At 43.8% G+C, this 26,018-nt stretch overlaps 1 protein-coding gene across 1 annotated transcript in view; it reads left to right on the forward strand.

Annotated features, from left to right (window-relative positions):
* Positions 1–25,195, forward strand: part of LOC134657541 (actin-binding LIM protein 3) — a 97,261-nt gene extending 72,066 nt beyond the window's left edge. Inside the window, exons 9-21 of the mRNA XM_063513117.1 lie at positions 1,114–1,185; positions 2,714–2,891; positions 5,881–6,008; positions 8,895–9,006; positions 10,298–10,479; positions 11,311–11,390; positions 12,107–12,255; positions 17,661–17,728; positions 19,209–19,278; positions 23,117–23,157; positions 23,875–24,081; positions 24,618–24,751; positions 25,170–25,195. Of these exons, the coding sequence (XP_063369187.1) occupies positions 1,114–1,185; positions 2,714–2,891; positions 5,881–6,008; positions 8,895–9,006; positions 10,298–10,479; positions 11,311–11,390; positions 12,107–12,255; positions 17,661–17,728; positions 19,209–19,278; positions 23,117–23,157; positions 23,875–24,081; positions 24,618–24,731 (1,401 nt within the window). The 3' untranslated portion in view covers positions 24,732–24,751; positions 25,170–25,195. The remainder of the gene's footprint in view (positions 1–1,113; positions 1,186–2,713; positions 2,892–5,880; positions 6,009–8,894; positions 9,007–10,297; positions 10,480–11,310; positions 11,391–12,106; positions 12,256–17,660; positions 17,729–19,208; positions 19,279–23,116; positions 23,158–23,874; positions 24,082–24,617; positions 24,752–25,169) is intronic.
* Positions 25,196–26,018: the final 823 nt, after the last annotated feature.

Genomic DNA, 26,018 nt, shown 5'->3' on the forward strand with positions numbered 1-26,018 from the left:
ACAGACCCCATGTTTACATTAGAATTAAAAAAAAAATTACTTCCCGGCCTAGGCCTTCAATTTCGTATGAAATTCCTTTACGGTTCTCTGGAGTTGCTCCGCCCTAAACGTGATACTTCGAAGCCTGATATAACGCCCGGAGAGACAACATTTCATTGCATGTTTGAGAAAAATATGTTATTGGCTTTCTCCAGATATTTATTGTAATTATAGTTACTACCTTGAACATACAGTCGTTCAAGTGTGTTCGCACTGTGTGTTCACCACATTACGTACCTATTGTAGATAGACGTGTAGAAGTGAAAAGGGTTTACAGAACAGCCCTGCACATAATTACACTTCTTTTTCATTTCTAGAAAACTTTCGTGGTGATTATTAAGACAAAAATTTATAAGTATTGGAAAGGATTTCTAAGTGTTGACGTAGCCACGTCAGATTTTCATATTCCATCCATCGAGCGCAGCATGGTTCCATTTTTATCGCCTGTCACTATGCCCGTCACTTTCGCACTTACATACTTGTTAGAACGTGACAGGCATGGTGACAAGCGATAAAAATGCGACCGTGCTACCGCCGCAGCTCTCAGAAATGTCAGAATGTGGGACCATTATCTAGGACCGTCAAAAGGTGATGCTAGGTCACTACAGTACCTTTCCCTAACAAAAAAAAAATGATTTGGGAGAACAATCAAATGCATAGATGGACCGTTTTAAGGCCGTACACACCAATTTTTTTGTTATTTCTACTCAGAATCATAGGCTTTTTGGATCCTAATAAGAGAAAAAAGTCTCCCAAAATTTGCATACATTTCTCGTATCGTATATTTCAAACCTTACTCGTCATTACAAACCTTGAACGCTTTTTTTCTCATATTAAGTAGGATCTTTTGTGTAATTCAATATGTGTACAATACGCGAGAGTTTATTAAAGTGTTATAGGATCAAAAGAGTTTGTGATACTATAAATGTAAAAAATATCAACTTTTAAAAGTGGTGTGTTAGAATAAAACGGTCCAGATGCCAAAGGTTTAAAAAGGGGTGATACTGTAGCGATAGCGTAGTGAGTGTGTGAGACAGAGCGAGAGGGAGAATGCTGAGTGTTGTTGTTGTGCAGTTCTCGCTGCGCTCGCGCACGCCCAGCGTCAACGGTTCCTACTGCAGCCCCTACAGTAGCCTGACCAGGAAGGTCCGCACTTTACTATTTTTTTTTGTTTTGGTCTTGCGCACTTGAAACAGTGCAATACTGCTCGAGGCGGGATTTGCACGTTAAGTTTTCATTTTAATTTAAACGGACGATCGTAGGAGACGTCCGTAAACTATTCCACCGCCTACTTTTAACCATAGGCAATCTTACTAGGTATTTTTGAATTTATTTTGACATAATTTTAAATACCTACTATATAAATTTAGAAAACCGATTTCAATATCATTCAAATATGAAAAGGCATTTTTATTCCGGTCCAATTCATATATTTATATTAGCTTAATTCACAATTATTCTACCATAATATTCTTATATAATGATTGGCCCCAGTTAAAATAATTGCCGTTTCAAGTGTGCAAGACAAATTTAGTTTTACAGAATTTATAGCTTTACTTCTGTTTATTTTTATTCTTTCTGAGGCTCCGACCTTTGATAATTTCGTTTCTTTATTAGGGTTCCGTAGCCAAATGGCAAAAAACGGAACCCTTATAGATTCGTCATGTCTGTCTGTCTGTCCGTCTGTCCGTCTGTCCGTCTGTCCGTCTGTCTGTCCGTCCGTATGTCACAGCCACTTTTCTCCGAAACTATAAGAACTATACTGTTGAAACTTGGTAAGTAGATGTATTCTGTGAACCGCATTAAGATTTTCACACAAAAATAGAAAAAAACAATAAATTTTTGGGGTTCCCCATACTTCGAACAGAAACTCAAAAAATTTTTTTTCATCAAACCCATACGTGTGGGGTATCTATGGATAGGTCTTCAAAAATGATATTGAGGTTTCTAATATCATTTTTTTCTAAACTGAATAGTTTGCGCGAGAGACACTTCCAAAGTGGTAAAATGTGTGTCCCCCCCCCCGTAACTTCTAAAATAACAGAATGATAAAACTAAAAAAAATATATGATGTACATTACCATGTAAACTTCCACCGAAAATTGGTTTGAACGAGATCTAGTTAGTAGTTTTTTTTTATACGTCATAAATTGCCTAAATACGGAACCCTTCATGGACGAGTCCGACTCGCACTTGGCCGCTTTTTTAGTTAAAAAAATACAATTTCTGAAGACGTGTTTTTTTTTAAAGTATCCTCTTTTATTCGGGACTTATTGCACTGGCTGGATCATATCGATCGTTAGATTTTATTCGATGTTGTTGCTTCTTGGGTAGTGTACAGACAAGCATGTGTGTTTACTAACGTATTTAGAAACCTACTGGAATTAGATTCAGCGAGGAAATGCTGTCAGCATCTTTGGTACTATGCCTCAGCGGCCCTCTTTGGAGCTATATTTTTAGTTTTTAATTACGTTTAGTTTTTGTAGCATAAGAAATATGTTACATTTTTGAATTCTTGGTCATAGTCACTGTAACAAGCAAAGCTCATTACAGCTTCCAATTTGATTGACTTGACTGTACGGATATATTTTAACCTCCGATCAATTCCAACGAATTATACATTGACGTTTTGTCAATTTTACCCAACGGTCATCATTACAAGTTACGTTTTCAGTACGGCTCCCGCGCGGTATCGCCGGGACTAATCCTCCGCGAGTACCGCGGCGCGGGCACGCTGTCCCCGGCCAGGATCACTACCTACAGCTACCTGGCGGGCGAGCCCGGCTACCTGCGCCGGCCGCTGCAGCCTTACGACCGCGCGCCCGCCTCGCCGCACTTCCACCGCCCGCCGTGTGAGTACCGCCCTACACCACCCTACTGCACAACTCACTACCTACACCTACCTGACGAGCCGCACTTTCACTGCCCGCTGTGTAAGTACCGCCTTACGTCTCCCTACTGCACAACTCCCTACCTACACCTACCTGACGAGCCGCACTTCCACCGCCCGCCGTGTGAGTACCGCCCAACACCACCCTACTGCACAACTCCCTACCTACACCTACCTGACGAGCCGCACTTCCACCGCCCGCCGTGTGAGTACCGCCCCACACCACCCTACTGCACAACTCCCTACCTACACCTACCTGACGAGCCGCACTTCCACCGCCCGCCGTGTGAGTACCGCCCTACACCACCCTACTGCACAACTCACTACCTACACTTACCTGACGAGCCGCACTTCCACCGCCCGCCGTGTGAGTACCGCCCCACACCACCCTACTGCACAACTCACTACCTACACTTACCTGACGAGCCGCACTTCCACCGCCCGCCGTGTGAGTACCGCCCCGCACCACCCTACTGCACAACTCACTACCTACACTTACCTGACGAGCCGCACTTCCACCGCCCGCCGTGTGAGTACCGCCCCACACCACCCTACTGCACAACTCACTACCTACACTTACCTGACGAGCCGCACTTCCACCGCCCGCCGTGTGAGTACCGCCCCACACCACCCTACTGCACAACTCACTACCTACACTTACCTGACGAGCCGCACTTCCACCGCCCGCCGTGTGAGTACCGCCCCACACCACCCTACTGCACAACTCACTACCTACACTTACCTGACGAGCCGCACTTCCACCGCCCGCCGTGTGAGTACCGCCCTACACCACCCTACTGCACAACTCACTACCTACACCTACCTGACGAGCCGCACTTTCACTGCCCGCTGTGTAAGTACCGCCTTACGTCTCCCTACTGCACAACTCCCTACCTACACCTACCTGACGAGCCGCACTTCCACCGCCCGCCGTGTGAGTACCGCCCTACACCACCCTACTGCACAACTCACTACCTACACTTACCTGACGAGCCGCACTTCCACCGCCCGCCGTGTGAGTACCGCCCCACACCACCCTACTGCACAACTCACTACCTACACTTACCTGACGAGCCGCACTTCCACCGCCCGCCGTGTGAGTACCGCCCTACGCCACCCTACTGCACAACTCCCTACCTACACTTACCTGACGAGCCGCACTATCACTGCCCGCCGTGTGAGTAACGCCCTACACCACCCTACTGCACAACTCACTACCTACACCTACCTGACGATCCGCACTTTCACTGCCCGCCGTGTGAGTACCGCCCTACGCCACCCTACTGCACAACTCCCTACCTACACTTACCTGACGAGCCGCACTTCCACCGCCCGCCGTGTGAGTACCGCCCCACAACACCCTACTGAACAACTCACTACCTACACCTACCTGATGAGCCGGACTTTCACTGCCCGCCATGTGAGTACCGCCCTACACCACCCTATTGCACAACTCCCTACCTACACCTACCTGACGAGCCGCACTTCCACCGCCCGCCGTGTGAGTACCGCCCTACACCACCCTACTGCACAACTCCCTACCTACACCTACCTGACGAGCCGCACTTCCACCGCCCGCCGTGTGAGTACCGCCCTACGCCACCCTACTGCACAACTCCCTACCTACACTTACCTGACGAGCCGCACTTTCACTGCCCGCCGTGTGAGTAACGCTCTACACCACCCTACTGCACAACTCACTACCTACACCTACCTGACGATCCGCACTTTCACTGCCCGCCGTGTGAGTACCGCCCTACGCCACCCTACTGCACAACTTCCTACCTACACTTACCTGACGAGCCGCACTTCCACCGCCCGCCGTGTGAGTACCGCCCTACACCACCCTACTGCACAACTCACTACCTACACCTACCTGATGAGCCGGACTTTCACTGCCCGCCGTGTGAGTACCGCCCTACACTACCCTACTGCACAACTCACTACCTACACCTACCTGACGAGCCGCACTTCCACCGCCCGCCGTGTGAGTACTGCCCTACACCATCCTACTGCAGAAATCACTACCTACACTTACCTGACGAGCCGCACTTTCACTGCCCGCCATATGAGTACCGCCTTACGTCTCCCTACTGCAAAAATCACTTCCTACACCTACCTGACGAGCCGCACTTTCACTGCCCGCCGTGTGAGTACCACCCTACGTCTCCCTACTGCACAAATCACTTCCTATACCTACCTGACGAGCCGCACTTTCACTGCCCGCCTTGTGAGTACCGCCCTACGCCACCCTACTGCACAACTCACTACCTACACTTACCTGACGAGCCGCACTTTCACTGCCCGCCGTGTGAGTACCGCCCTACGTCTCCCTACTGCACAAATCACTTCCTACACCTACCTGACGAGCCGCACTTTCACTGCCCGCCATGTGAGTAGCAGCCTGTGTTACCCTACTACACAATTTGACGTTCGTTTCGTTACACACTCCACACTCGAACGTTTCTTACAAGTTACAACGTTATGTTAAACAACAATAATTGTAAACGCTTTAGTTCATATTCAGCACAAAAGCGAAGTTTTTAATTCTAACTTAATGATTGCTTCTAGGTACCATCGTAAACACTGTAACTGTCAATTAGTAAACTCAAACTCACGTTTACATTTCTATCTTGTTTTACCACAATATATCCATACTTTAACACTTTGACACAAGCGAGACGTTATAATATGGTTTATGCCTCACATGGCGACCGTGCCACGACATTATAGTTAGCCATTTAATTTTTTTCGTGTGAACGTTTCATTTAGCACTTTAAACACATATTTAGTGATATAAAGGGGTCTAACGCGATATAATTTCAAGATTGTGTTTAATTGAGCTCTGAAGTTTGAAAGAAACTACGAGCTAACGGTGACCTAATGTCGTAATTAAATTAATCTCTTGATTCTTGGGAATGTAATTTGAAACAATGTTTTTGAAATTCCAGCGAGTGCAAGCACTCGAGCCAGCAGTCGCGCCGGCAGCAAGGCCTCCTCCCGGCCAGGGATGAGGGTGCTGGTGGACTCCATACGCAGCGAGACCCCGAGGCCCAAGTCCCCTCACATGAACAACGAGGTGAGTCATGCAGCGAGTGACACGAGCCACCAACAAGGCCTCCTCCCGGCCAGGGACGAGGGTGCTGGTGGACTCCATACGCAGCGAGACCCCGAGGCCCAAGTCCCCTCACATGAACAACGAGGTGAGTCATGCAGCGAGTGACACGAGCCAGCAACAAGGCCTCCTCCCGGCCAGGGACGAGGGTGCTGGTGGACTCCATACGCAGCGAGACCCCGAGGCCCAAGTCCCCTCACATGAACAACGATGTGAGTCATGCAGCGAGTGACACGAGCCAGCAACAAGGCCTCCTCCCGGCCAGGGACGAGGGTGCTGGTGGACTCCATACGCAGCGAGACCCCGAGGCCCAAGTCCCCTCACATGAACAACGAGGTGAGTCATGCAGCGAGTGACACGAGCCAGCAACAAGGCCTCCTCCCGGCCAGGGACGAGGGTGCTGGTGGACTCCATACGCAGCGAGACCCCGAGGCCCAAGTCCCCTCACATGAACAACGAGGTGAGTCATGCAGCGAGTGACACGAGCCAGCAACAAGGCCTCCTCCCGGCCAGGGACGAGGGTGCTGGTGGACTCCATACGCAGCGAGACCCCGAGGCCCAAGTCCCCTCACATGAACAACGAGGTGAGTCATACGGCGAGTGACACGAGCCACCAACAAGGCTCCTCCCGGCCAGGGACGAGGGTGCTGGTGGACTCCATACGCAGCGAGACCCCGAGGCCCAAGTCCCCTCACATGAGCAACGAGGTGAGTCATGCAGCGAGTGACACGAGCCACCAACAAGGCCTCCTCCCGGCCAGGGACGAGGGTGCTGGTGGACTCCATACGCAGCGAGACCCCGAGGCCCAAGTCCCCTCACATGAGCAACGAGGTGAGTCATGCAGCGAGTGACACGAGCCACCAACAAGGCCTCCTCCCGGCCAGGGACGAGGGTGCTGGTGGACTCCATACGCAGCGAGACCCCGAGGCCCAAGTCCCCTCACATGAACAACGAGGTGAGTCATGCAGCGAGTGACACGAGCCACCAACAAGGCCTCCTCCCGGCCAGGGACGAGGGTGCTGGTGGACTCCATACGCAGCGAGACCCCGAGGCCCAAGTCCCCTCACATGAACAACGAGGTGAGTCATGCAGCGAGTGACACGAGCCAGCAACAAGGCCTCCTCCCGGCCAGGGACGAGGGTGCTGGTGGACTCCATACGCAGCGAGACCCCGAGGCCCAAGTCCCCTCACATGAACAACGAGGTGAGTCATGCAGCGAGTGACACGAGCCACCAACAAGGCCTCCTCCCGGCCAGGGACGAGGGTGCTGGTGGACTCCATACGCAGCGAGACCCCGAGGCCCAAGTCCCCTCACATGAACAACGAGGTGAGTCATGCAGCGAGTGACACGAGCCACCAACAAGGCCTCCTCCCGGCCAGGGACGAGGGTGCTGGTGGACTCCATACGCAGCGAGACCCCGAGGCCCAAGTCCCCTCACATGAACAACGAGGTGAGTCATGCAGCGAGTGACACGAGCCACCAACAAGGCCTCCTCCCGGCCAGGGACGAGGGTGCTGGTGGACTCCATACGCAGCGAGACCCCGAGGCCCAAGTCCCCTCACATGAACAACGAGGTGAGTCATGCAGCGAGTGACACGAGCCACCAACAAGGCCTCCTCCCGGCCAGGGACGAGGGTGCTGGTGGACTCCATACGCAGCGAGACCCCGAGGCCCAAGTCCCCTCACATGAACAACGAGGTGAGTCATGCAGCGAGTGACACGAGCCACCAACAAGGCCTCCTCCCGGCCAGGGACGAGGGTGCTGGTGGACTCCATACGCAGCGAGACCCCGAGGCCCAAGTCCCCTCACATGAACAACGAGGTGAGTCATGCAGCGAGTGACACGAGCCACCAACAAGGCCTCCTCCCGGCCAGGGACGAGGGTGCTGGTGGACTCCATACGCAGCGAGACCCCGAGGCCCAAGTCCCCTCACATGAACAACGAGGTGAGTCATGCAGCGAGTGACACGAGCCACCAACAAGGCCTCCTCCCGGCCAGGGACGAGGGTGCTGGTGGACTCCATACGCAGCGAGACCCCGAGGCCCAAGTCCCCTCACATGAACAACGAGGTGAGTCATGCAGCGAGTGACACGAGCCACCAACAAGGCCTCCTCCCGGCCAGGGACGAGGGTGCTGGTGGACTCCATACGCAGCGAGACCCCGAGGCCCAAGTCCCCTCACATGAACAACGAGGTGAGTCATGCAGCGAGTGACACGAGCCACCAACAAGGCCTCCTCCCGGCCAGGGACGAGGGTGCTGGTGGACTCCATACGCAGCGAGACCCCGAGGCCCAAGTCCCCTCACATGAACAACGAGGTGAGTCATGCAGCGAGTGACACGAGCCACCAACAAGGCCTCCTCCCGGCCAGGGACGAGGGTGCTGGTGGACTCCATACGCAGCGAGACCCCGAGGCCCAAGTCCCCTCACATGAACAACGAGGTGAGTCATGCAGCGAGTGACACGAGCCACCAACAAGGCCTCCTCCCGGCCAGGGACGAGGGTGCTGGTGGACTCCATACGCAGCGAGACCCCGAGGCCCAAGTCCCCTCACATGAACAACGAGGTGAGTCATGCAGCGAGTGACACGAGCCACCAACAAGGCCTCCTCCCGGCCAGGGACGAGGGTGCTGGTGGACTCCATACGCAGCGAGACCCCGAGGCCAAAAACAGTTTGCCCTGATGCAAATAGTTGCCGCTATCGGGTAAGCTCCGGTTGTTCAGTTGGTAAGGTGTGCCAGTTTTACTGTGCCGCGTGTTCGAAACTCGCTAGGTGGTAAATCTTACCATTTTTCCATCACTTCCAAAACCATGTCACCACAATTATAACAGAAACCTTTTTTTTTCAGGAGCCCATCGAGTTGTCGCACTACCCCGCGGCGTTCAAGCCGCCTCCCGGCACGCAGCCTAAAATAGAAAGAGACGACTTCCCCGCACCGCCCTACCCTTATACCGACCCAGGTGAGATCCTTTATTTATATTGTGTCACACCTCTATATATATACAGGGTGTCCCAAGAAGTAGTGATATACTGAAGCTGGGAGGTAGAGGACATAGAGGGCTATCTGAATCACCCCCATGTATGTTCCGCGATTTTTCGTATTTTCGGAGTTATGACTTTTTTTAATTTTTCACCTATCGCCGAGTACGATGAGATTTTTATTTATGGTGACGTGAATTATCGCGGTAGATGCTTGATTTTTTTTGTGTGCTAAGCTGATAGATAGGCCAAACATACATGGGGGTGATTCAGATAGCCCTCTACGTCCTCTACCTCCCAGCTTCAGTATATCACTACTTCTTGGGACACCCTGTATATCAAACAACAGTAACCTAATCAAATACTTGATAATTTATAAACAGAAGTGACTTTGTCCGCTGACCCATTGCCCACAACAGAGGACAATCTAGCTTATTAGCTATCATGTTTAGAATGCTGTTGGTACTGCCGCGCACTCTGTCAAGCAGTGAGGCCGTTTTCTTGCGCCACACGGCATCAAAACCGTCTGTGCGCGCCTCGGCGAACATGGACTATATGAGGGATTGAAATAAAGTCACACCTACTGTAAAAAGTCTAGCTAGCTTATATTATAAGGTAGTAGGGTGTATGTTTTTAGGGTTCCGTAGCCAAATGGCAAAAAACGGAACCCTTATAGATTCGTCATGTCTATCTGTCTGTCTGTCCGTCTGTCCGTCTGTCTGTCCGTCCGTATGTCACAGCCACTTTTCTCCGAAACTATAAGAACTATACTGTTGAAACTTGGTAAGTACATGTATTCTGTGAACCGCATTAAGATTTTCACACAAAAATAGAAAAAAAAACAATAAATTTTTGGGGTTCCCCATACTTCGAACTGAAACTCAAACATTTTTTTTTTCATCAAACCCATACGTGTGGGGTATCTATGGATAGGTCTTCAAAAATGATATTGAGGTTTCTAATATCATTTTTTTCTAAACTGAATAGTTTGCGCGAGAGACACTTCCAAAGTGGTAAAATGTGTGTGTCCCCCCCCCCTGTAACTTCTAAAATAAGAGAATGATAAAACTAAAAAAAATATATGATGTACATTACCATGTAAACTTCCACCGAAAATTGGTTTGAACGAGATCTAGTAAGTAGTTTTTTTTTATACGCCATAAATCGCCTAAATACGGAACCCTTCATGGGCGAGTCCGACTCGCACTTGGCCGCTTTTTTTTATATTATGTATGTTTTTCACTTTTATCCATTCTCTTAAAATATGTTCAGAGAGGAGACGTCGCTGGTCAGACACGTACAAAGGCGTTCCTGACAGCGACGAGGAGGAGACCAAGGTGAACGGCGTCAACGGCCACGGGCCGGAGGGGAGAAATGGCGGACAGGAGCCGCGCGACCCGCAGCTGCGCAGGGAACACCAGGAGCTCGCTAAAATTGACTCTGGCATCGCACAGGTGAGCGTTTCTTTTATTTTTTTGCATTCTTGTATTTTGTGACCTTTTTGGCCACTTTTTTCTCCTATAAGAATGAAAAGAGCTCGCAATCCTGACTAGAAATAACACAAAACACACAGTCACAATATTTGAAAATGGCTAAAAATAAAAGATACGCTCAGGTGTGGATAATACAGTAAGTTTCATTGTATAGAACAGTGGTCGTAGAATTCTGCCTTGAGGCACGCCAAAATATAGAAAGTTAGATGGAAAGAGTTGTGGTCCTAGAATACTGCCTTGGGGCACGCCTAGCTATTAATAATTGTGACCTAAAAATGCCATCTAATAATACGGTAAGCTTCATTGTAAAGGATAGTTACCCTAAAATGATGTTTTGCGGCACGCTTAACTATGAAAAGAAGCGCTTCTATAATATTGCCCTGAGGTACGCCTAACTATATATAGTAGTGAGCCTAATATCACGTCACTGTTATTCTACAGAGTGGTCCTAGAACGGAATCCTGTAGCACATCTTACTGTAAAAATTAAAAGCAGTAATCCTATAAGGTTATTTTGTGGGACCTACAAATAGTAAGGTTATATGTATTATGTTATTTAATAATATTAGAACGTGGTTCTGGGGCACAACTAACTAGAATTTAATTTAGGGGCACAATTAACTACATCCAGTATCTGGAACGTCGGGTCATTGAGAACGAAATACAATGATATAATTAATGTAATACGTAGCACTAGAACAGGTATTCGGCTGGGACACGATCGATAATAAATAATTTAAATATATATAATTAAGATACTCGCGGTTTTAATATTTTAATTTAATCATTTCAGGTTTTTCTGAAAGAAGTTAAAGAGCGGGAAAAGATGCAACAGTGGAAGAGACAAAATTTAGATCCTCGAAACGCAAGCAGGTACGTGTTCTAAACGTGCTATCGTTACGAATTACAAATTGTAGAAAATCAATTTTAAATTAAAGTTTGAAATAATATTTTTTTTGTAATATTAATGAGATTTTTAAATTTATTTTTTCTACTCCCGTACTTTTATTTGTCATTTAAAAGGTCGTGCACACACCTTTAAAGCCCTACCTTATAGTTGTCAAGACAAGTCTTTAGTCTATTCCCCAAAAAAGAATTTGTGCATATACGCAGTATCTTTTTGGCGATTTTACGATACTTCGTGTAATGACCACTTAAAAAATATTGAATGAAATACAGTGTTGCCAACCTTATTTTAAATGTTATCTCTGACAAATAAGTGAACCATAGACATATTTTTTTTTAATTTCATTCATTCATTCATTCTTTTCCCGCCCGTACCCTCAGTTTTTGCTAATTCTTGAATTAAAAATATTTGTTAAATTTACAATTTTATTTAAAAGTAAGTGCTTGGTCGTAGAAAAAGTATTGTATGCAACGTTGTTTAACCGAGTAAAAAAATACTCGTGGCGTCTTTATTAACAATTTTCGGCTTCGCCTCAAATTGTTACTCACGCCACTCGCATTTTTTGACCTCTCTTAAACAACGGTTCTTCTTCTTCTTCTTAAATGTGGCTTTTTCTCACAAGTCGATTTCGCGGGCAGTCATTTAATAGTGATATAGAATGAATATAAACGATGTCCCTCAGGACGCCGAGCGCCAGTCGCGAGCCGCCGCTGCGGCTGCGCTACTCGTCGCCCGTCGGCGCCTCGCCGTCGCGCCAGCTCGACCACGCGCGCCCCGACTGCGAGCCCTACTACACGCACACCTCGCACTCGCACATACCCAGCTACAACGGTGAGCCCTACTACACGCACACCTCGCACTCACACATACCCAGCTACAACGGTGAGCCCTACTACACGCACACCTCGCACTCACACATACCCAGCTACAACGGTGAGCCCTACTACACGCACACCTCGCACTCGCACATACCCAGCTACAACGGTGAGCCCTACTACACGCACACCTCGCACTCACACATACCCAGCTACAACGGTGAGCCCTACTACACGCACACCTCGCACTCACACATACCCAGCTACAACGGTGAGCCCTACTACACGCACACCTCGCACTCACACATACCCAGCTACAACGGTGAGCCCTACTACACGCACACCTCGCACTCACACATACCCAGCTACAACGGTGAGCCCTACTACACGCACACCTCGCACTCACACATACCCAGCTACAACGGTGAGCCCTACTACACGCACACCTCGCACTCACACATACCCAGCTACAACGGTCCATCACTTTATGTGATACAGTCGAGATATACATTATTCTATATACTCAAAGAACATGATTTTAAACAAAAGACTTGAACCGAACGTCAATGTGCTCCTAAGACTGTAAACAACAAATAATATGTACAGAGTTACATACGTGCTTATTATAATATTCCCTAGCTTTGGAAAATAGTTTAAGGCGTAAAAATTTTGGAGCTCACCTAACTACAGAAATTAAATATAGTGGGGCACACCTAACTACAAAAATTAAATATTGTAGGGCACGCCTAACTACAACTATTAAATATTGTGGGGCACACCTAACTATACAAATAAAATGTAGTGGGGCACACCTAACTACAAAAATAAAATGTAGTGGGACACACCTAACTACAACTATTAAATATTGTGGGGCACACCTAACTACAAAAATAAAATGTTGTGGGGCACACTTAACTACAATATAATTAAATTTGTAAACTTAAAAAATATAAAATATTAACTACGATTAAACAAAGAACACTACTTGTTCTTCATGTGATTTAATATTTAATAATGTTTTATCTTGTCTTTATCACATAATCGCCACCATTATATGCATCTTACTCAAAGATGACAATATAAAATACTACTTTTCTTCATCAATACCATTAATGTTCTTTATTCTCATTTATTATTATCTAAATTACAATCTAAATAAAAATGTTAAATGAAAACTACATTAAACAAGGCTTATAAGCTTTACAAGCGTACAAATTACACATTTAAAGTAGTAAATGGGAATAAACACACTTGCAGTATAATAAACTAATTAGCAAAGATAATATACACTGTATATGGTCCTTGCTTTGTATAGTATTCTAAGCTCAGCCTACTGACCTAAGCTGCATAGTCCATAGTTCTAACCAAGGGCGTTTTCACACTTACTCAACCTCGTGTGGATGCGCCCTTACATCATGTCACTGGCCTACCCTTCTCATAGTGTCCCTAACATAAACGCACTCTCGATTTTTTCATAAAACCCTCAAAATATTATTAGTATTATTACTTTGTTATGTATTTCCCTGTCACTGTAAAAGTTTTATTTACTTGTGAAAAAAACCCTTGAAAAATACTCAAAATATAGTTATATACGATACAAGTGCGGAAAGGAGGAAATTCGAAACGAGTGGCGATAAATTAAAACACGACCGAAGGGAGTCTTTTAAATCGACACAAGTTGCTAATGACCTATTCGCACGTGTATCGTACAACGCTTTACAGTACATATGGCCCTTTAAACTTTTGACATACACACGAAAAGTGCTATTTTACGCACTAGTGCGGGAAAATAGGGCCATATGTACTGTAAAATACATTTTAGAATATAATATGTAGTAAAATAATCGAGGGGGCGCGTTGTCAAACTACTAATCTGCACTCTGATTTATCATGCTCTTGCTCTTTTAATCTGAATTAAAACGCCTAGGATCGAAATTGGGGTTAATCTATAATCATCAATATTTAACCTGTGAAAACAATAAAAGTGGTATATAGAATATAGTTATTTTTTAATTTTTTATTTCTTTTTAAACGTTATTGCACATCAAAAAAATGTGAAAACAGCGGACTTAATGCCTCATTGCCTCATGGCATTCTCTACTAGTCCACCATAGGGCCAAACAGAGAAATGTCAAGGTGGGTACAGCGAGGACCGTTGTCATGTCCAGTCGCCATCAGATATATCGGAGCGGCTAAGGCGCTCACAAATATCTGAACACGTTTCTATTGTCAAGGCGTAGATGCGTGTTCAGATATTGTGAACACCTTGGGCGCTCCGATATATCTGATGGCGACTGTCCAAACTAAACTGGACTACAAAACGTACCACATATTATTTTCACTTTCCAGAAAGCTAACTTAAATTACCGTACAATAACAAAAAAATGTTTATATTGTAATGAACGACAGAGCCTGGATAAATACATTGTATTGACTGTTCCAGTACAATCAGTACATAGTTACTGCCTCAACGAGGGTGAGAGTTCTCATGTATCTTGTATTTAGACGGCAACCCCGCTTCTACCAGACCTTGACGTATACGTTTATTTTATTATACATACATACATACATACATGTACCGTCTATGCTTTGTCTTTCATCGCATAACCATATGCATAGTTATGTTTAAGTTTAACAAGAAACCTGCATTCGTTTCAGTATTATTTTTAATTACTTATATTTTTACTTTTCAGTTGAAAGCACAGGTTTCAAATCGTTGTCTGTATTTCTTGGTAGTATTTTTTCATAAGAATTAATGACATGTTAGAAACCGTCTACGCTCACTCTACACCGATTTCGCAACGACAAAGTGTGGTAGTGCCGCTATATGCGCATATATTTTTTATATGTATTTGAAGTTTATGGTGTCAATTCCACACACTGTCGTTTGTCAAATCCGTGCAGAGCTTCCTTGGATTAATGATTGAATGCTGAAATGAATGCAGTAATGTAGTGAGATCAGGCGCAGAGTTCGTCGTTCCGAGGTGAGACTAATTGGCTTAAAAATTACGCTTTTTACCACGCCGCCAATTTATTTTGCTAAATTTCAAAATTGTCCGGGAAAATACTTTTAATAATTTACTCAGGGATCTTGACTGAGGGGCACGATAACTACTTTTGTTTGTTTAAATAACAATGCTATTCCATTCCGCTTATAATGAAACATATTTTGTTCCTAATGTTAATTTATTTTATTGAAATCACCATCCATCACAAGAGATCAGAAATCACAAGGTCCATCTAAAATAAAACAGTGTGATTTTAGTTAGATATGCCCCTTAGTTATGCCCTTCTTATTTCATTTTTTAATTTTCCACATCGTTATACATAAATTCTTTAGTTATTTTAGGCGGCGACGGTTTTGTTTGTTTAGTGTCGGCTTTGGGCTTCTTATTTTTAAAATAATTCCATGGATTCTGGTTCTAATCTTATTTTATATCAGCTACCTAGTTATGTATTTATCTATCCTTGTGCACATTTTGACCTAAAATGTCATTCAATAGAACTTGCTAACTATGTAAACAAACCGCCATACTAAAATTGACACTGACGGTCAATTTACTAGTAACTTTTGTTTACATAGTTAGCAAGTTCTATTGAATGACACTTTAACACACAGCACGAACCACAGCATGAGTTTTCACTATAATTATTGTCTTTCTTTATTCTTGTCATGTTCATATACCTGATTCATTTTCATTGCATATTTGTGAAAGACTTATTGGATTGGCTACTCGCTACTGAATTTAAAATAAACTTTAGAAATTATATATCAATGTAATTTACACAGTTGTTTCTTATTGTAGACAATCCGTTAGGTCTTCGTTTATTACATTTTATTACGTTCATTATGTTCATTTACTTTTAAGTTTATATTTACAATGTTATATGAGTTTATTTAAACTTTATTATACAGGGTGTAATCTAAAACGTGATAAAAGATAATCAAACCTGAATCTTTTCATGATTTTGAACAACTTTTACTATGGGGTCAACTTTGTAAATTAACAATAAAAAAAAATTTGCCATACATTTTTGTCTACCTCTCCTTGACCATTTCTATGGAACAGCTCAATTTTTTTTTAATATTACAAAATTGACCCCATAGTAAAAGTTGTTCAAAATCATATATAATCGTATCAAGTTTTAGATTACACCCTGTATACATATTGTCAAATATTATGTTGCGGCTCTTTGATTCGTTCTCACGTTATCAGCACGTGTCTGTCGATCACATATTCTTCTTTGTCCAGTTTTAAATTAAACCAATAAATAATACTCGAATTCCAACTTGGTTTTTTGGCAAGAATATGTGATAGCCAAAATGTTAAATTATTTATTTTGTTTTATTCGGTTACACGGCCTTTCAAACTCATTTCAACTTGAGATTTAATATTTATAATAACAGTTTAGTTTTTCAAACACAGTGTAATATACATTATATAGTGTAACATAGTTGAAGAGCCGTGTAACTCGTTTGACACACACACACACGGCGAACTGCAAGAAACTACATCACAGTGAAGTGTCGAAACATAATTATGAAATTATCAAAACTGACTGGTTCGTTTTTTTTAGCATTCTTGGCATAGCATTAGAAGGTAAGCGATCTTGACATGTCTTTTAATTGAAAAACGCTTTTTAAAAATCAGTAACTATAATATATGAAAGGAGAAGAATATAAATGATCGTATTAGAGTCATAATTGTTACATATTTGCCATTATTTATTTTTAAAACGTGTTTTTCAACAAAAATACACGTTAAGATTGTTTACCTTATTTCTAATGCTAAAAAACGAACTAAAGGAAGATAAACACCAAATTTTATGCTTGAACGCCCTTGAAATAATTTATTTGGAATAAAAAAAGAAAAAAGTAACTTCTTAATCTTCAAGTTGGTTAAAAATGTGGCACCCAAGGCTGAGGGCCTACCGCGAACCACGTTCGACGTGTTACCTCTCTGTCGCATTTGTAAATTCGTACGTAAGTGTGACAGGGAGGCAACACGTCGAACGTGGTTCGCGGTAGACCCTCTGATTACATGTTTCTCACAGATCGCCGCAGCTTTAGAGGAGTACTCCTTCACTGCTGAATCGCACGAATGTGAATCGACCGTTATATATTTTTAAATTAAAACATTTTATATTCAATTTCTATATTATTGTTATAAAATCAGACACGGTTGCATCAACGAACAAACACCGGGTGTTCTTTGGGAACTAAAGAAAGTAAGATAGGTACATCCTAAAGTCCCTAAAAATTGCATTTATACTTACTTTTGTCAAGAAGTTTGACTTACATTTTGATAGCTTGCATATTTGTTTGTGAACGTTTGCACACATGTATAAAAGCAACGGTCGGTTCATATTGCTTGTGCCTGTCCGTGTGTGTGTCCCTAGCGCGTGTGTGTGTGTGTGTAGTAATGCACGCGGCGCCGCGGCCCGGCTACGGCCTGCGCTCCAACACGCTGCCCGCCACCAACGGACATGTGAGTACCCAGCATTGTGAACCTTAATGCATTGTGGTAAGGTTCAATATCAAACTTCAAGATGAATGTACCGCTACCACACGTGTAAGTGGATAGAATAGAACAGATACAATAGTATCGTTCATAAAAATGAACCTTAATACATGGTGATAAGGTTCAATAAGGCGTTTACTGCGCAGCTAAAGCTAAGCTCGAGGTAAGACCGCCAGAAGGTATCAAAATGAATGGATGGGATGAAGGAGGCTTGATTAAAATGGCGTTTTTAAGATATACGTCACGACAATCCTGCTTCCTTCACTTTGGTGCCTTTACAAACGAATTTCAACTTTATTCAGACGCGGTAAGTTTGAAACTAACTTAATTTTAATCTTTATTAGTGAATAAGGTTCAAGACAGATATTTGATATTGACCATACAAAAACTGTTTCTTTTATCGTTTTCTAATTAAAGTTGAAATTCAAGTGATTGTTATATATACTTATCGTAAGTTAGTGTTAAGCTAGAATAATAAAAGAGTCGGTTGTTTTTTTAATCTACCTAAATAAAATGGCAATTAAAAGTAAATATGATTCAATGAAATAAAAACAACGAATAAAAAAGGAAAAATCGAGAAAACAACCGTACTCCACGAGTTAGGGTGACCATGATTGCGTATTTTGTAGGACATTGTCCGGTAGGCTAGGTAGCGGTAGGGCCGGGTAGCGGTAGGGTAGAGCCAGTGCTGACGCGTGGTATTTCAGTGGTGTCGTCGCTGCGCCAGGCGCCGCGCCCGGGCTACGGGCTAGCGGCGCGCTCACACACCTTCTCCTCGAGTACTGGAGTAAGTTTCAACACTACAACTACGCATTTAAGGTGTGTCAACAACTGTAAATAGTAAAAAATAGACCCAGCAGCTTCACTGGCGAATGAAACAGTCCCAGTTCAGCAGATCTAAACTGCGAATTGAGACTTACTTAATGGATACGATACAGATATGGTAGAGTTATATGATGTGATTTTTACTTATGTTAAACGTTTTGCTAGTAAGTCGAAAACAAGTCATAATAAAATTTGTATATTTTAAATGTGAAAGCGAATTAAAATTAATTAATCTCTTTCGCAAATAAAGCGACGCGTTACTAATTACAACATGTGTAGTATGTACAAAGTAGGTAGTTAGTAAGCTAATCTAGCTAATATATTTATGTCATTATGTTTTCATTATTTGTAGGAGTAACATAATTCTGTTGTAGTTATTCTAAAATAGTATTTGGTTATTTTTTCTTTCCAACTAATAAGAGCAGTTATCACTGGTAGCTTAAAGGTATGTCGAGGTTCTTTGTACTAGCTTTATGTTGTTTATTAATGCCAATCTAATCAACCGTTTTCTTTAAACAAAAGAAAATCTCGAAACAGTCGTAACCTTTTACAATACTTAGAGATAATGGTAATAAATATGTATAAATTATTCTTCATACTTACGTAATATGTGGTAATACAGGGCGACTTCACATTCAGCGGCATGGGCGACAAGACGCATAGCACAGACTTCTCCAGCGGCAAGTCAGACAGTGAGTACACCCTACACTACACTACACCTGACGTACCATGTGTTGTGGCGTGCTGTGTCAGTCATAACGGGCGAGATACACGCATCTGACGCTAATGTGTATTTAAATTGTATGATCAAATAGGTCTGTTAGGCTAGCCAAATCAGCTGGGTGCGAAAATCATAATTCCCAAAAAAAGGTATAGTTGACTTTGTCTAACTTTCAATCGGTGGGTCTTATAAAAGTTTACACGTCAGTTAAAAGGAGGACGATGGTACAAGTTCTTCGAGTTATCAGTGCAGAATATATTTCGTCAACTTAAAATATCAGTGTGTAAAATTTAGTGTCGTTTGGATTGTTTGCTCAATTCAGAGTTGGATTTATTTATTTTCTCGTTTAAAGCTGCCTGTATCTCGTACTGTGTTAGTTGAATAGCTACTGTATTTATCGACCATTTTGGAGATTGGAGACGGACCGCACCAATTCGCATTTTATCGAAGCATTCCCTACATTCTGGGTTGTTATACAGCCTTGCCTCAGCCCAGTGTACCAGTAATTGTCGTATAGTTATGTAGTTGACTAAAGCTAATGGGATCACAAAGTCAAACCTTCAACCACGCAGTAGACAATCGTCATAACTTATCACCAACTGCGTAAGTTAAAAGATGGACGTGTATAATCAGATTTGTCCTGTTAAATGCGAGTGCGTGCGGTTGGTGGGGTGTTTACTAACAAGAGTTTGTCGTAGTTCGCTCCCCGGACAGCGGCGCCGCCCGCGGCCAGTTCCTGCGACCGGACATGTAATACTTACTCATGCTCCATCAGAAAACTTTAAAATCCCTATCGATCCGTCTGTCAGGCCTGAGTAGACGCTCGAAGCGGAGCGTTCGGCGGGGCGTGCAGCGTGGTGTCGGAGTCAGGAGTAATTTGAGCAGCGTGCACTAAGGCCGCTCCTATACGTTTGCATTTGTTTAACATGCACGCCGCACGCCCCGCCCCGCTGCACGCCCAACTCGAGCGTCCGCTCAGGCCTTACACTTAGCCTTAAGCTTTCAATTCAGGTCACAATCACTCACTTTGCGATCGGTATCACATGTGCTCAATTTTTAATTTTGGACAAATCTACGTTACGTTTTCAGTACATTTTCTAAGTCTCAGTGTTATACCGATTATAGATGTCGTTAAGTGAATGGAAAAAGTCTTTCGATATCAGAATTCGAATTAAGTTCATATCAAAGACTTATCCGCAAATTGAAAAAAAAAATTTACACCCTACTTTGTGTAGAAAGTTTTAATACTACTTTTTTTACTTACCTTTTTTGTTAAGCTTAAAAAATTAAAGTGTATATTGCGGCGAAAGGGTTCCTAGTCTTTTCTGATGAAGCAGCATAGTACTAATCATAGTACTCACAATTTGTTAGTAAACATTCTAGCTTCTAGCGCCACCATTTTCTCATTGTCAGCGAAGCGACGAGACTTGTACATTCGCTTCTCTGACGCCTAATGTAACTAACACCACTCACATGTTATTATCCACTGTTTCCTCAAAAATATTTAGATTTACAATAAACACAAATTAAAGAAACAGATCATATAATCATTATTAGTAACTGTGAGTGTGAGGATGGTAATAGTATGTTATTTAAATATAAATTGCGAAAAAACTGCTCATTTACTTTTGTAGAAACACGTGTTATTTGATTTTGCAAACATATTTCACCAATATCTATGTATATCTATGATAAATATTGTACATATATTTTATGAAAATATGATTCATGTTATTGGAGGAGAAAGACTAGGATGTTATTGATATGTAAAATAAATGATATAGCGGGGTTATTTGATTTCCCGCGCGCAGTGCGGACGGACCTGTGCAGTAAGTAGTCGCTTCGCTCGCACGGCCGGCCGCTTGCACGCGCACCGACGCATCTATCCCCCGCCTTGCCGCTTACAAAAATATTCGAACGGTTTCATGTCTCTTTAAAAGGAGTCTATCCAGTCCTTATACCATTGCCTTGCCAAATATCAAACATGACTACGCTTTTAACTTTAATGTAATACCGATTCTGCTTACACGGCGACCCTGTCACAACAAACTTATTCGAATAATACTTAATAATCCTAAAAGATTCCAAATTAGTGGCTTGGCTTAACACTTCCCCGGCCTCTTGCCACATCATTATGATTGAAATAAATAAATAACCACATCTTGTACGTAACTAGGTTCCTCCATTGCGCTATCTGCTGTATTTTTTATGTATTCTGTATATTTAATATTATATAACAATTTTGTTCAATGTACGACCTTTCAAAACTCTGGGCGTCACATATAATTATAACACAGTATCAGATCGCTTCGCAAACGTCAATGCCACGTAAATGACACGGCACAAGCACCCATGACACGGTAGATATGTCGCAGCCGGATCGTATAATCCGGCGTATTACATTACGGCTAGCCGTTTTACAAAACAGGGGCGTTTTGAAATGCGGCGGTTCGACGATTAGCCGGATTGAATGCGGCTGAATGAAAATCCGCCAGAATGTATTCGGCGCCATACGTTCTTCAACACTGCTAGCCGTAATGTTATACAGCGAGTCATTAGCCGCCGCTTTGACAGTTTTTAGTTCCCATTTTTAACACTCGTGGCGCTGCCTGACATAACAACAACAAACTATGAAAAACGCTGGGGTGTCCATCAAATCTGGAGTTCCTTGGACTGTTTCTTTTCAAAAAACATTTCCTTCGCAACTTAACTAGACGGAGCCCCGCTTCGCGCGCTGAGCGGTTTGCCCTTCGGGCATCTGAAGCTACCTAACGAACCTAACCTACCTACCTATTGATTTAGTGAGACGTCCGTGAAAACATTACACTTTGGGGAAAAAAGCGTAGGTAGGTAAGTAGGTTAGGTTCTTTAGGTAGCTTCAGATGCTCGAAGGGCAAACCGCCCAGAAATAGGAGCCCCGCTCCGTCTATTTAACTTGTGAAGGAAATGTTATGGAAAAGAAACACATGTAGTGCGGTGGGACCATGGTAAAAATAAATTATTGCAAACATTGTCAAACTCCAGTTACGTAGGCGACCGAAAGAACTGGTCACTCTACAATCTAAATAGTAGATACGATGCGGCTAAACGTAGGCCGCCTTATTGAAGAACGTATCGCAATGACAACCCGGCTAATCGTCGAACCGCCGCATTTCAAAACGCCCCTGTTTTGTAAAACGGCTAGCCGTAATGTAATACGGCGCATTATACGATCTGACTACGACAGATACACGCAGCTTACAGCAAAATATGACTATTTTTATTGCAATAAATGAACATGAACAACTCTGTCGTTTCATCTTAGCTTTTATGACGTTTGTTTCTTGAACGATCGATGTTGTAGTCAATACTGAAAGTGACAGTTTAGTAATATTATTGTTAAATTTGATATCAAATTAACATAGAGTTCGTCGACGCTTATTCTGCACACCAAGTATGGTGCAGTTATACCTAGTCATTCGACGAGTCGGTACAGACTTAGCCTAGACGTACTCAAAAACACTGAAAGCTCTAAAACTCTCAAGTTCACTAAATAACTTTTATTGGCTTTGATCGGCGAAGAGTCCAAAACATATTTAACAAGTCATCTTTTTCCCGTGTCAGTGATACTGAGTTCAGTGTCCGTGATACGGAGTTCAGTATTAAAGTGACCGACTTCAGTATCAGTGGCACTCACGTGCGTGTTAGTGATACTGAAGTAAGGTTTACCCACACATGTGTACCATCTCCACGGCACGACGCTTGCTTCAAAACACTTGTTTGTAGCCGGTTGCGGCGCTTCACTTAACTAAATGTTTGTCAATTTGCAGTTTCTGCCGGTTCCATTACTGACGTGGACAGAAGTGCTATGGTGAGTACATTAGTTAGAGATTATTATATTTTTTCAGTTTGTTTCGATTCGGAAGATTCTGATAAATAGAACACAACGTTCATACATATAAATACGTTGCAACAATAACGGTTGCAATAGGGATGTTTCCTGTACTTAAAATAAATTATTTCAAACCGTGCACGAAATAAAGCACCAGATAATTATTAGAAAAACATAGACAGCAGTTATTTTTAAACACAATTTGTATTTAATAAATCGGATTGAAATATAAAGAGTAGGTGAGTTTACCGTGACGTCACTACATTCGTTTTCATATAAATTCCATATTAGCAAATCGTTTTGACAGTTCTAGAAAAGAAGCTGATTTGACTAGTAGGAATTTAGCCTATTGTAAAAATTGTCCGAAAACGTGTCACTAACTTGTTTTATTAAAAGCTCATAGAGGAATTAGGAATTTTTCTCGCTGCGTACACTTTGGCGCTCGGTGTACAGCGTGTAAGGGTCTCCCCATACTTATCGACGCGGATTCGGCGAAAGCCGATAGTAAACAGCATAAACAGGTAAGGTTCGGTTCGGCCGTCGACGGCCGACGCGTCGGCGTCTTTTTCGCTCTTATTGCGTGGACATAAAGTTTCATTTCTATTGGCATTGCCGATTCCGCGTCGATAAGTTTGGGGAGACCCTAAAATGCACGGAGCTCGTACGACTGTACTTGGAATCGTTTGTGCGTTCCAGTACACGCACCCGGGGCACGGGCACGGGCACGGCGCCGCGCACTCGCACTCGGGCGCGGCGGCGGCGCGAGGCGGCGGCGTGCGGCGCTCGCTGCCCAACATGGCCACCGGGCACCTGCTGCACGAGCCCGCCAAGCTGTACCCCTACCACCTGCTGCTCATCACCAACTACCGCCTGCCGCCCGACGTCGACCGCCTCAACCTAGAGGTACACTCATCACTACTGTCTAGTCATCATCACTCTGTCAGCTGGATGCCGCACTCTACTGCAACATACATACTTACGTATCGATATTGCCAGGAACCTTACTTTTGGAAGAAAGTAGTTTTATCAGATTTTTGTCTCCTGAAAAATCTATTCTTAAAATCAAACCTTGAACTTCCCGTTGTCCGTAGTTGACCGCACCTGAGTTTCCGTAGGGTCCTCGTATTTCGAGCAGCGGTGTGGCAGATCCCATACTGTTCCCTGTTTCTACTGGCAAACTAAGTTTATTGACTGTCTAAGCGGACTCCAGGCTCCCATAAGCCGTGGCAAAATGCCGGGATAATGCGATGAGGATGCTTTTTTGACTTAGTCCGTTGGTTCAGTGTCCCAAAAATATATTTTTGGACCAACGGACGGAAGTATCCTTTAATTAGGTAAATTTTCTCGAGCGAATCAGTGCGAAGGACTTTTTCGCCAATCCATTCGCACAGATTTGATCAAGCTGTTTCCTGAGTGTAAGTTGATAATTATGATTGCAGAGGCACCTGTCGGACGTGGAGTTCGAGGCGTTCCTGCAGTGCGGCCGGCAGGAGTTCTACCGCCTGCCGCAGTGGCGCCGCCACGAACTCAAGCGGCGCGCCAGGCTCTTCTAAACGCGCATTCTGTACACTCTGTGCACTAGACATGGACGAAATGTGTCAGTAGAGGGAAAAGATTGATATATATCTTTTTATCACTGGGATATGTATCACTCTTTTATATCTTTATATCCGTGTGTATCAGTTGCCCCGCTCACAACTGTATCGGCACTTGCTGACTTTGCGTCATCTTATCCGTCCGAAACTCCGAATCCGCCCGAACGACCGCTGTCGCTCGTTCGTGTTACTTCGGTCGACGCGCGACCGAGATATCGTTTATCGCTTTCGCTTTAGTAAATCGTTGCCGAGGGAGTGAGAGGTACGGATATACTGATACATTCGGATTCGTAAAGACAAGAAGAGTGATTCATGAAACGAGAAAGATATATATCTTTTTTATCTATCACTCCTGAGTTACCCATGTCTACTGTGCACGATTTGATACAGTTTCAGCACAACGTTGCTCCAGTCGCCGCGTGTATAGTTTGTCCATTTCTAACAGGCCCCGACGGCGAATCCTTTGTCTATTGTTAAGTAAAACCGCACGTGATACTTACCTGCAAAAAAAGGGTCTTATTTATTCTAATTGGCACCTGAGCGCGGGCTAGTCCGACGCTCAAAAAACCAGTGTAGGTGCGCTCTCCGATAACGCGCCTTTGTTACGCATCTCGATGACACATTTTAGACTGGTTCTGTAGCGTTCGACTCGCCGGCGCTCAGTAACCGTGGTACTGAGTGCCGGCGAGTCAAATGGACCACACACAACCTAGAAAAATATTTTTCCATTGGTTAATTTTGAACCTTATTGCAATTTCCATAGAGTGGTTATTCAAACACTGGTAAAAACCGCCCAACCATTTTTTTGCAGATAGAAGCACGTGCGGTTTAACTTAACAATAGACAAAAGATAAGCCGTTCGGGACCTGTTAGAAATCGACAAACTATAGTTAGATCATAACCTTCCCCTAGCACGAGAGCGCTGCGACATCTCGCGAGCGAAATAGACAACTCGTTTCTCTTTAACTAATACAGTTAGAAAAACAGGGGTACCATCGCCCACACTGTTAACTGACAGTAAACCTTATTACAAAAGGCATAAGGTCCACCGATGGACAGTTAAGAGTGTTGCTGTTTATAAATTATTTTGAGACTGATAGGATCTCTGTATGCGGCGAACGGGGCAATGTTATACAACTATTTTGCTGACACGTAACCATATAAAGAAAAAGAAAAAACTTATAACAGAAAAAAATACATAGAAATTGTGTTCATGGACGTGTAGCATTTATGGCTTTACAATGT

This window comes from Cydia amplana, chromosome 20, assembly GCF_948474715.1.
Source record: "Cydia amplana chromosome 20, ilCydAmpl1.1, whole genome shotgun sequence".
In the NCBI taxonomy this organism is placed as follows: Eukaryota; Metazoa; Arthropoda; class Insecta; order Lepidoptera; family Tortricidae; genus Cydia; species Cydia amplana.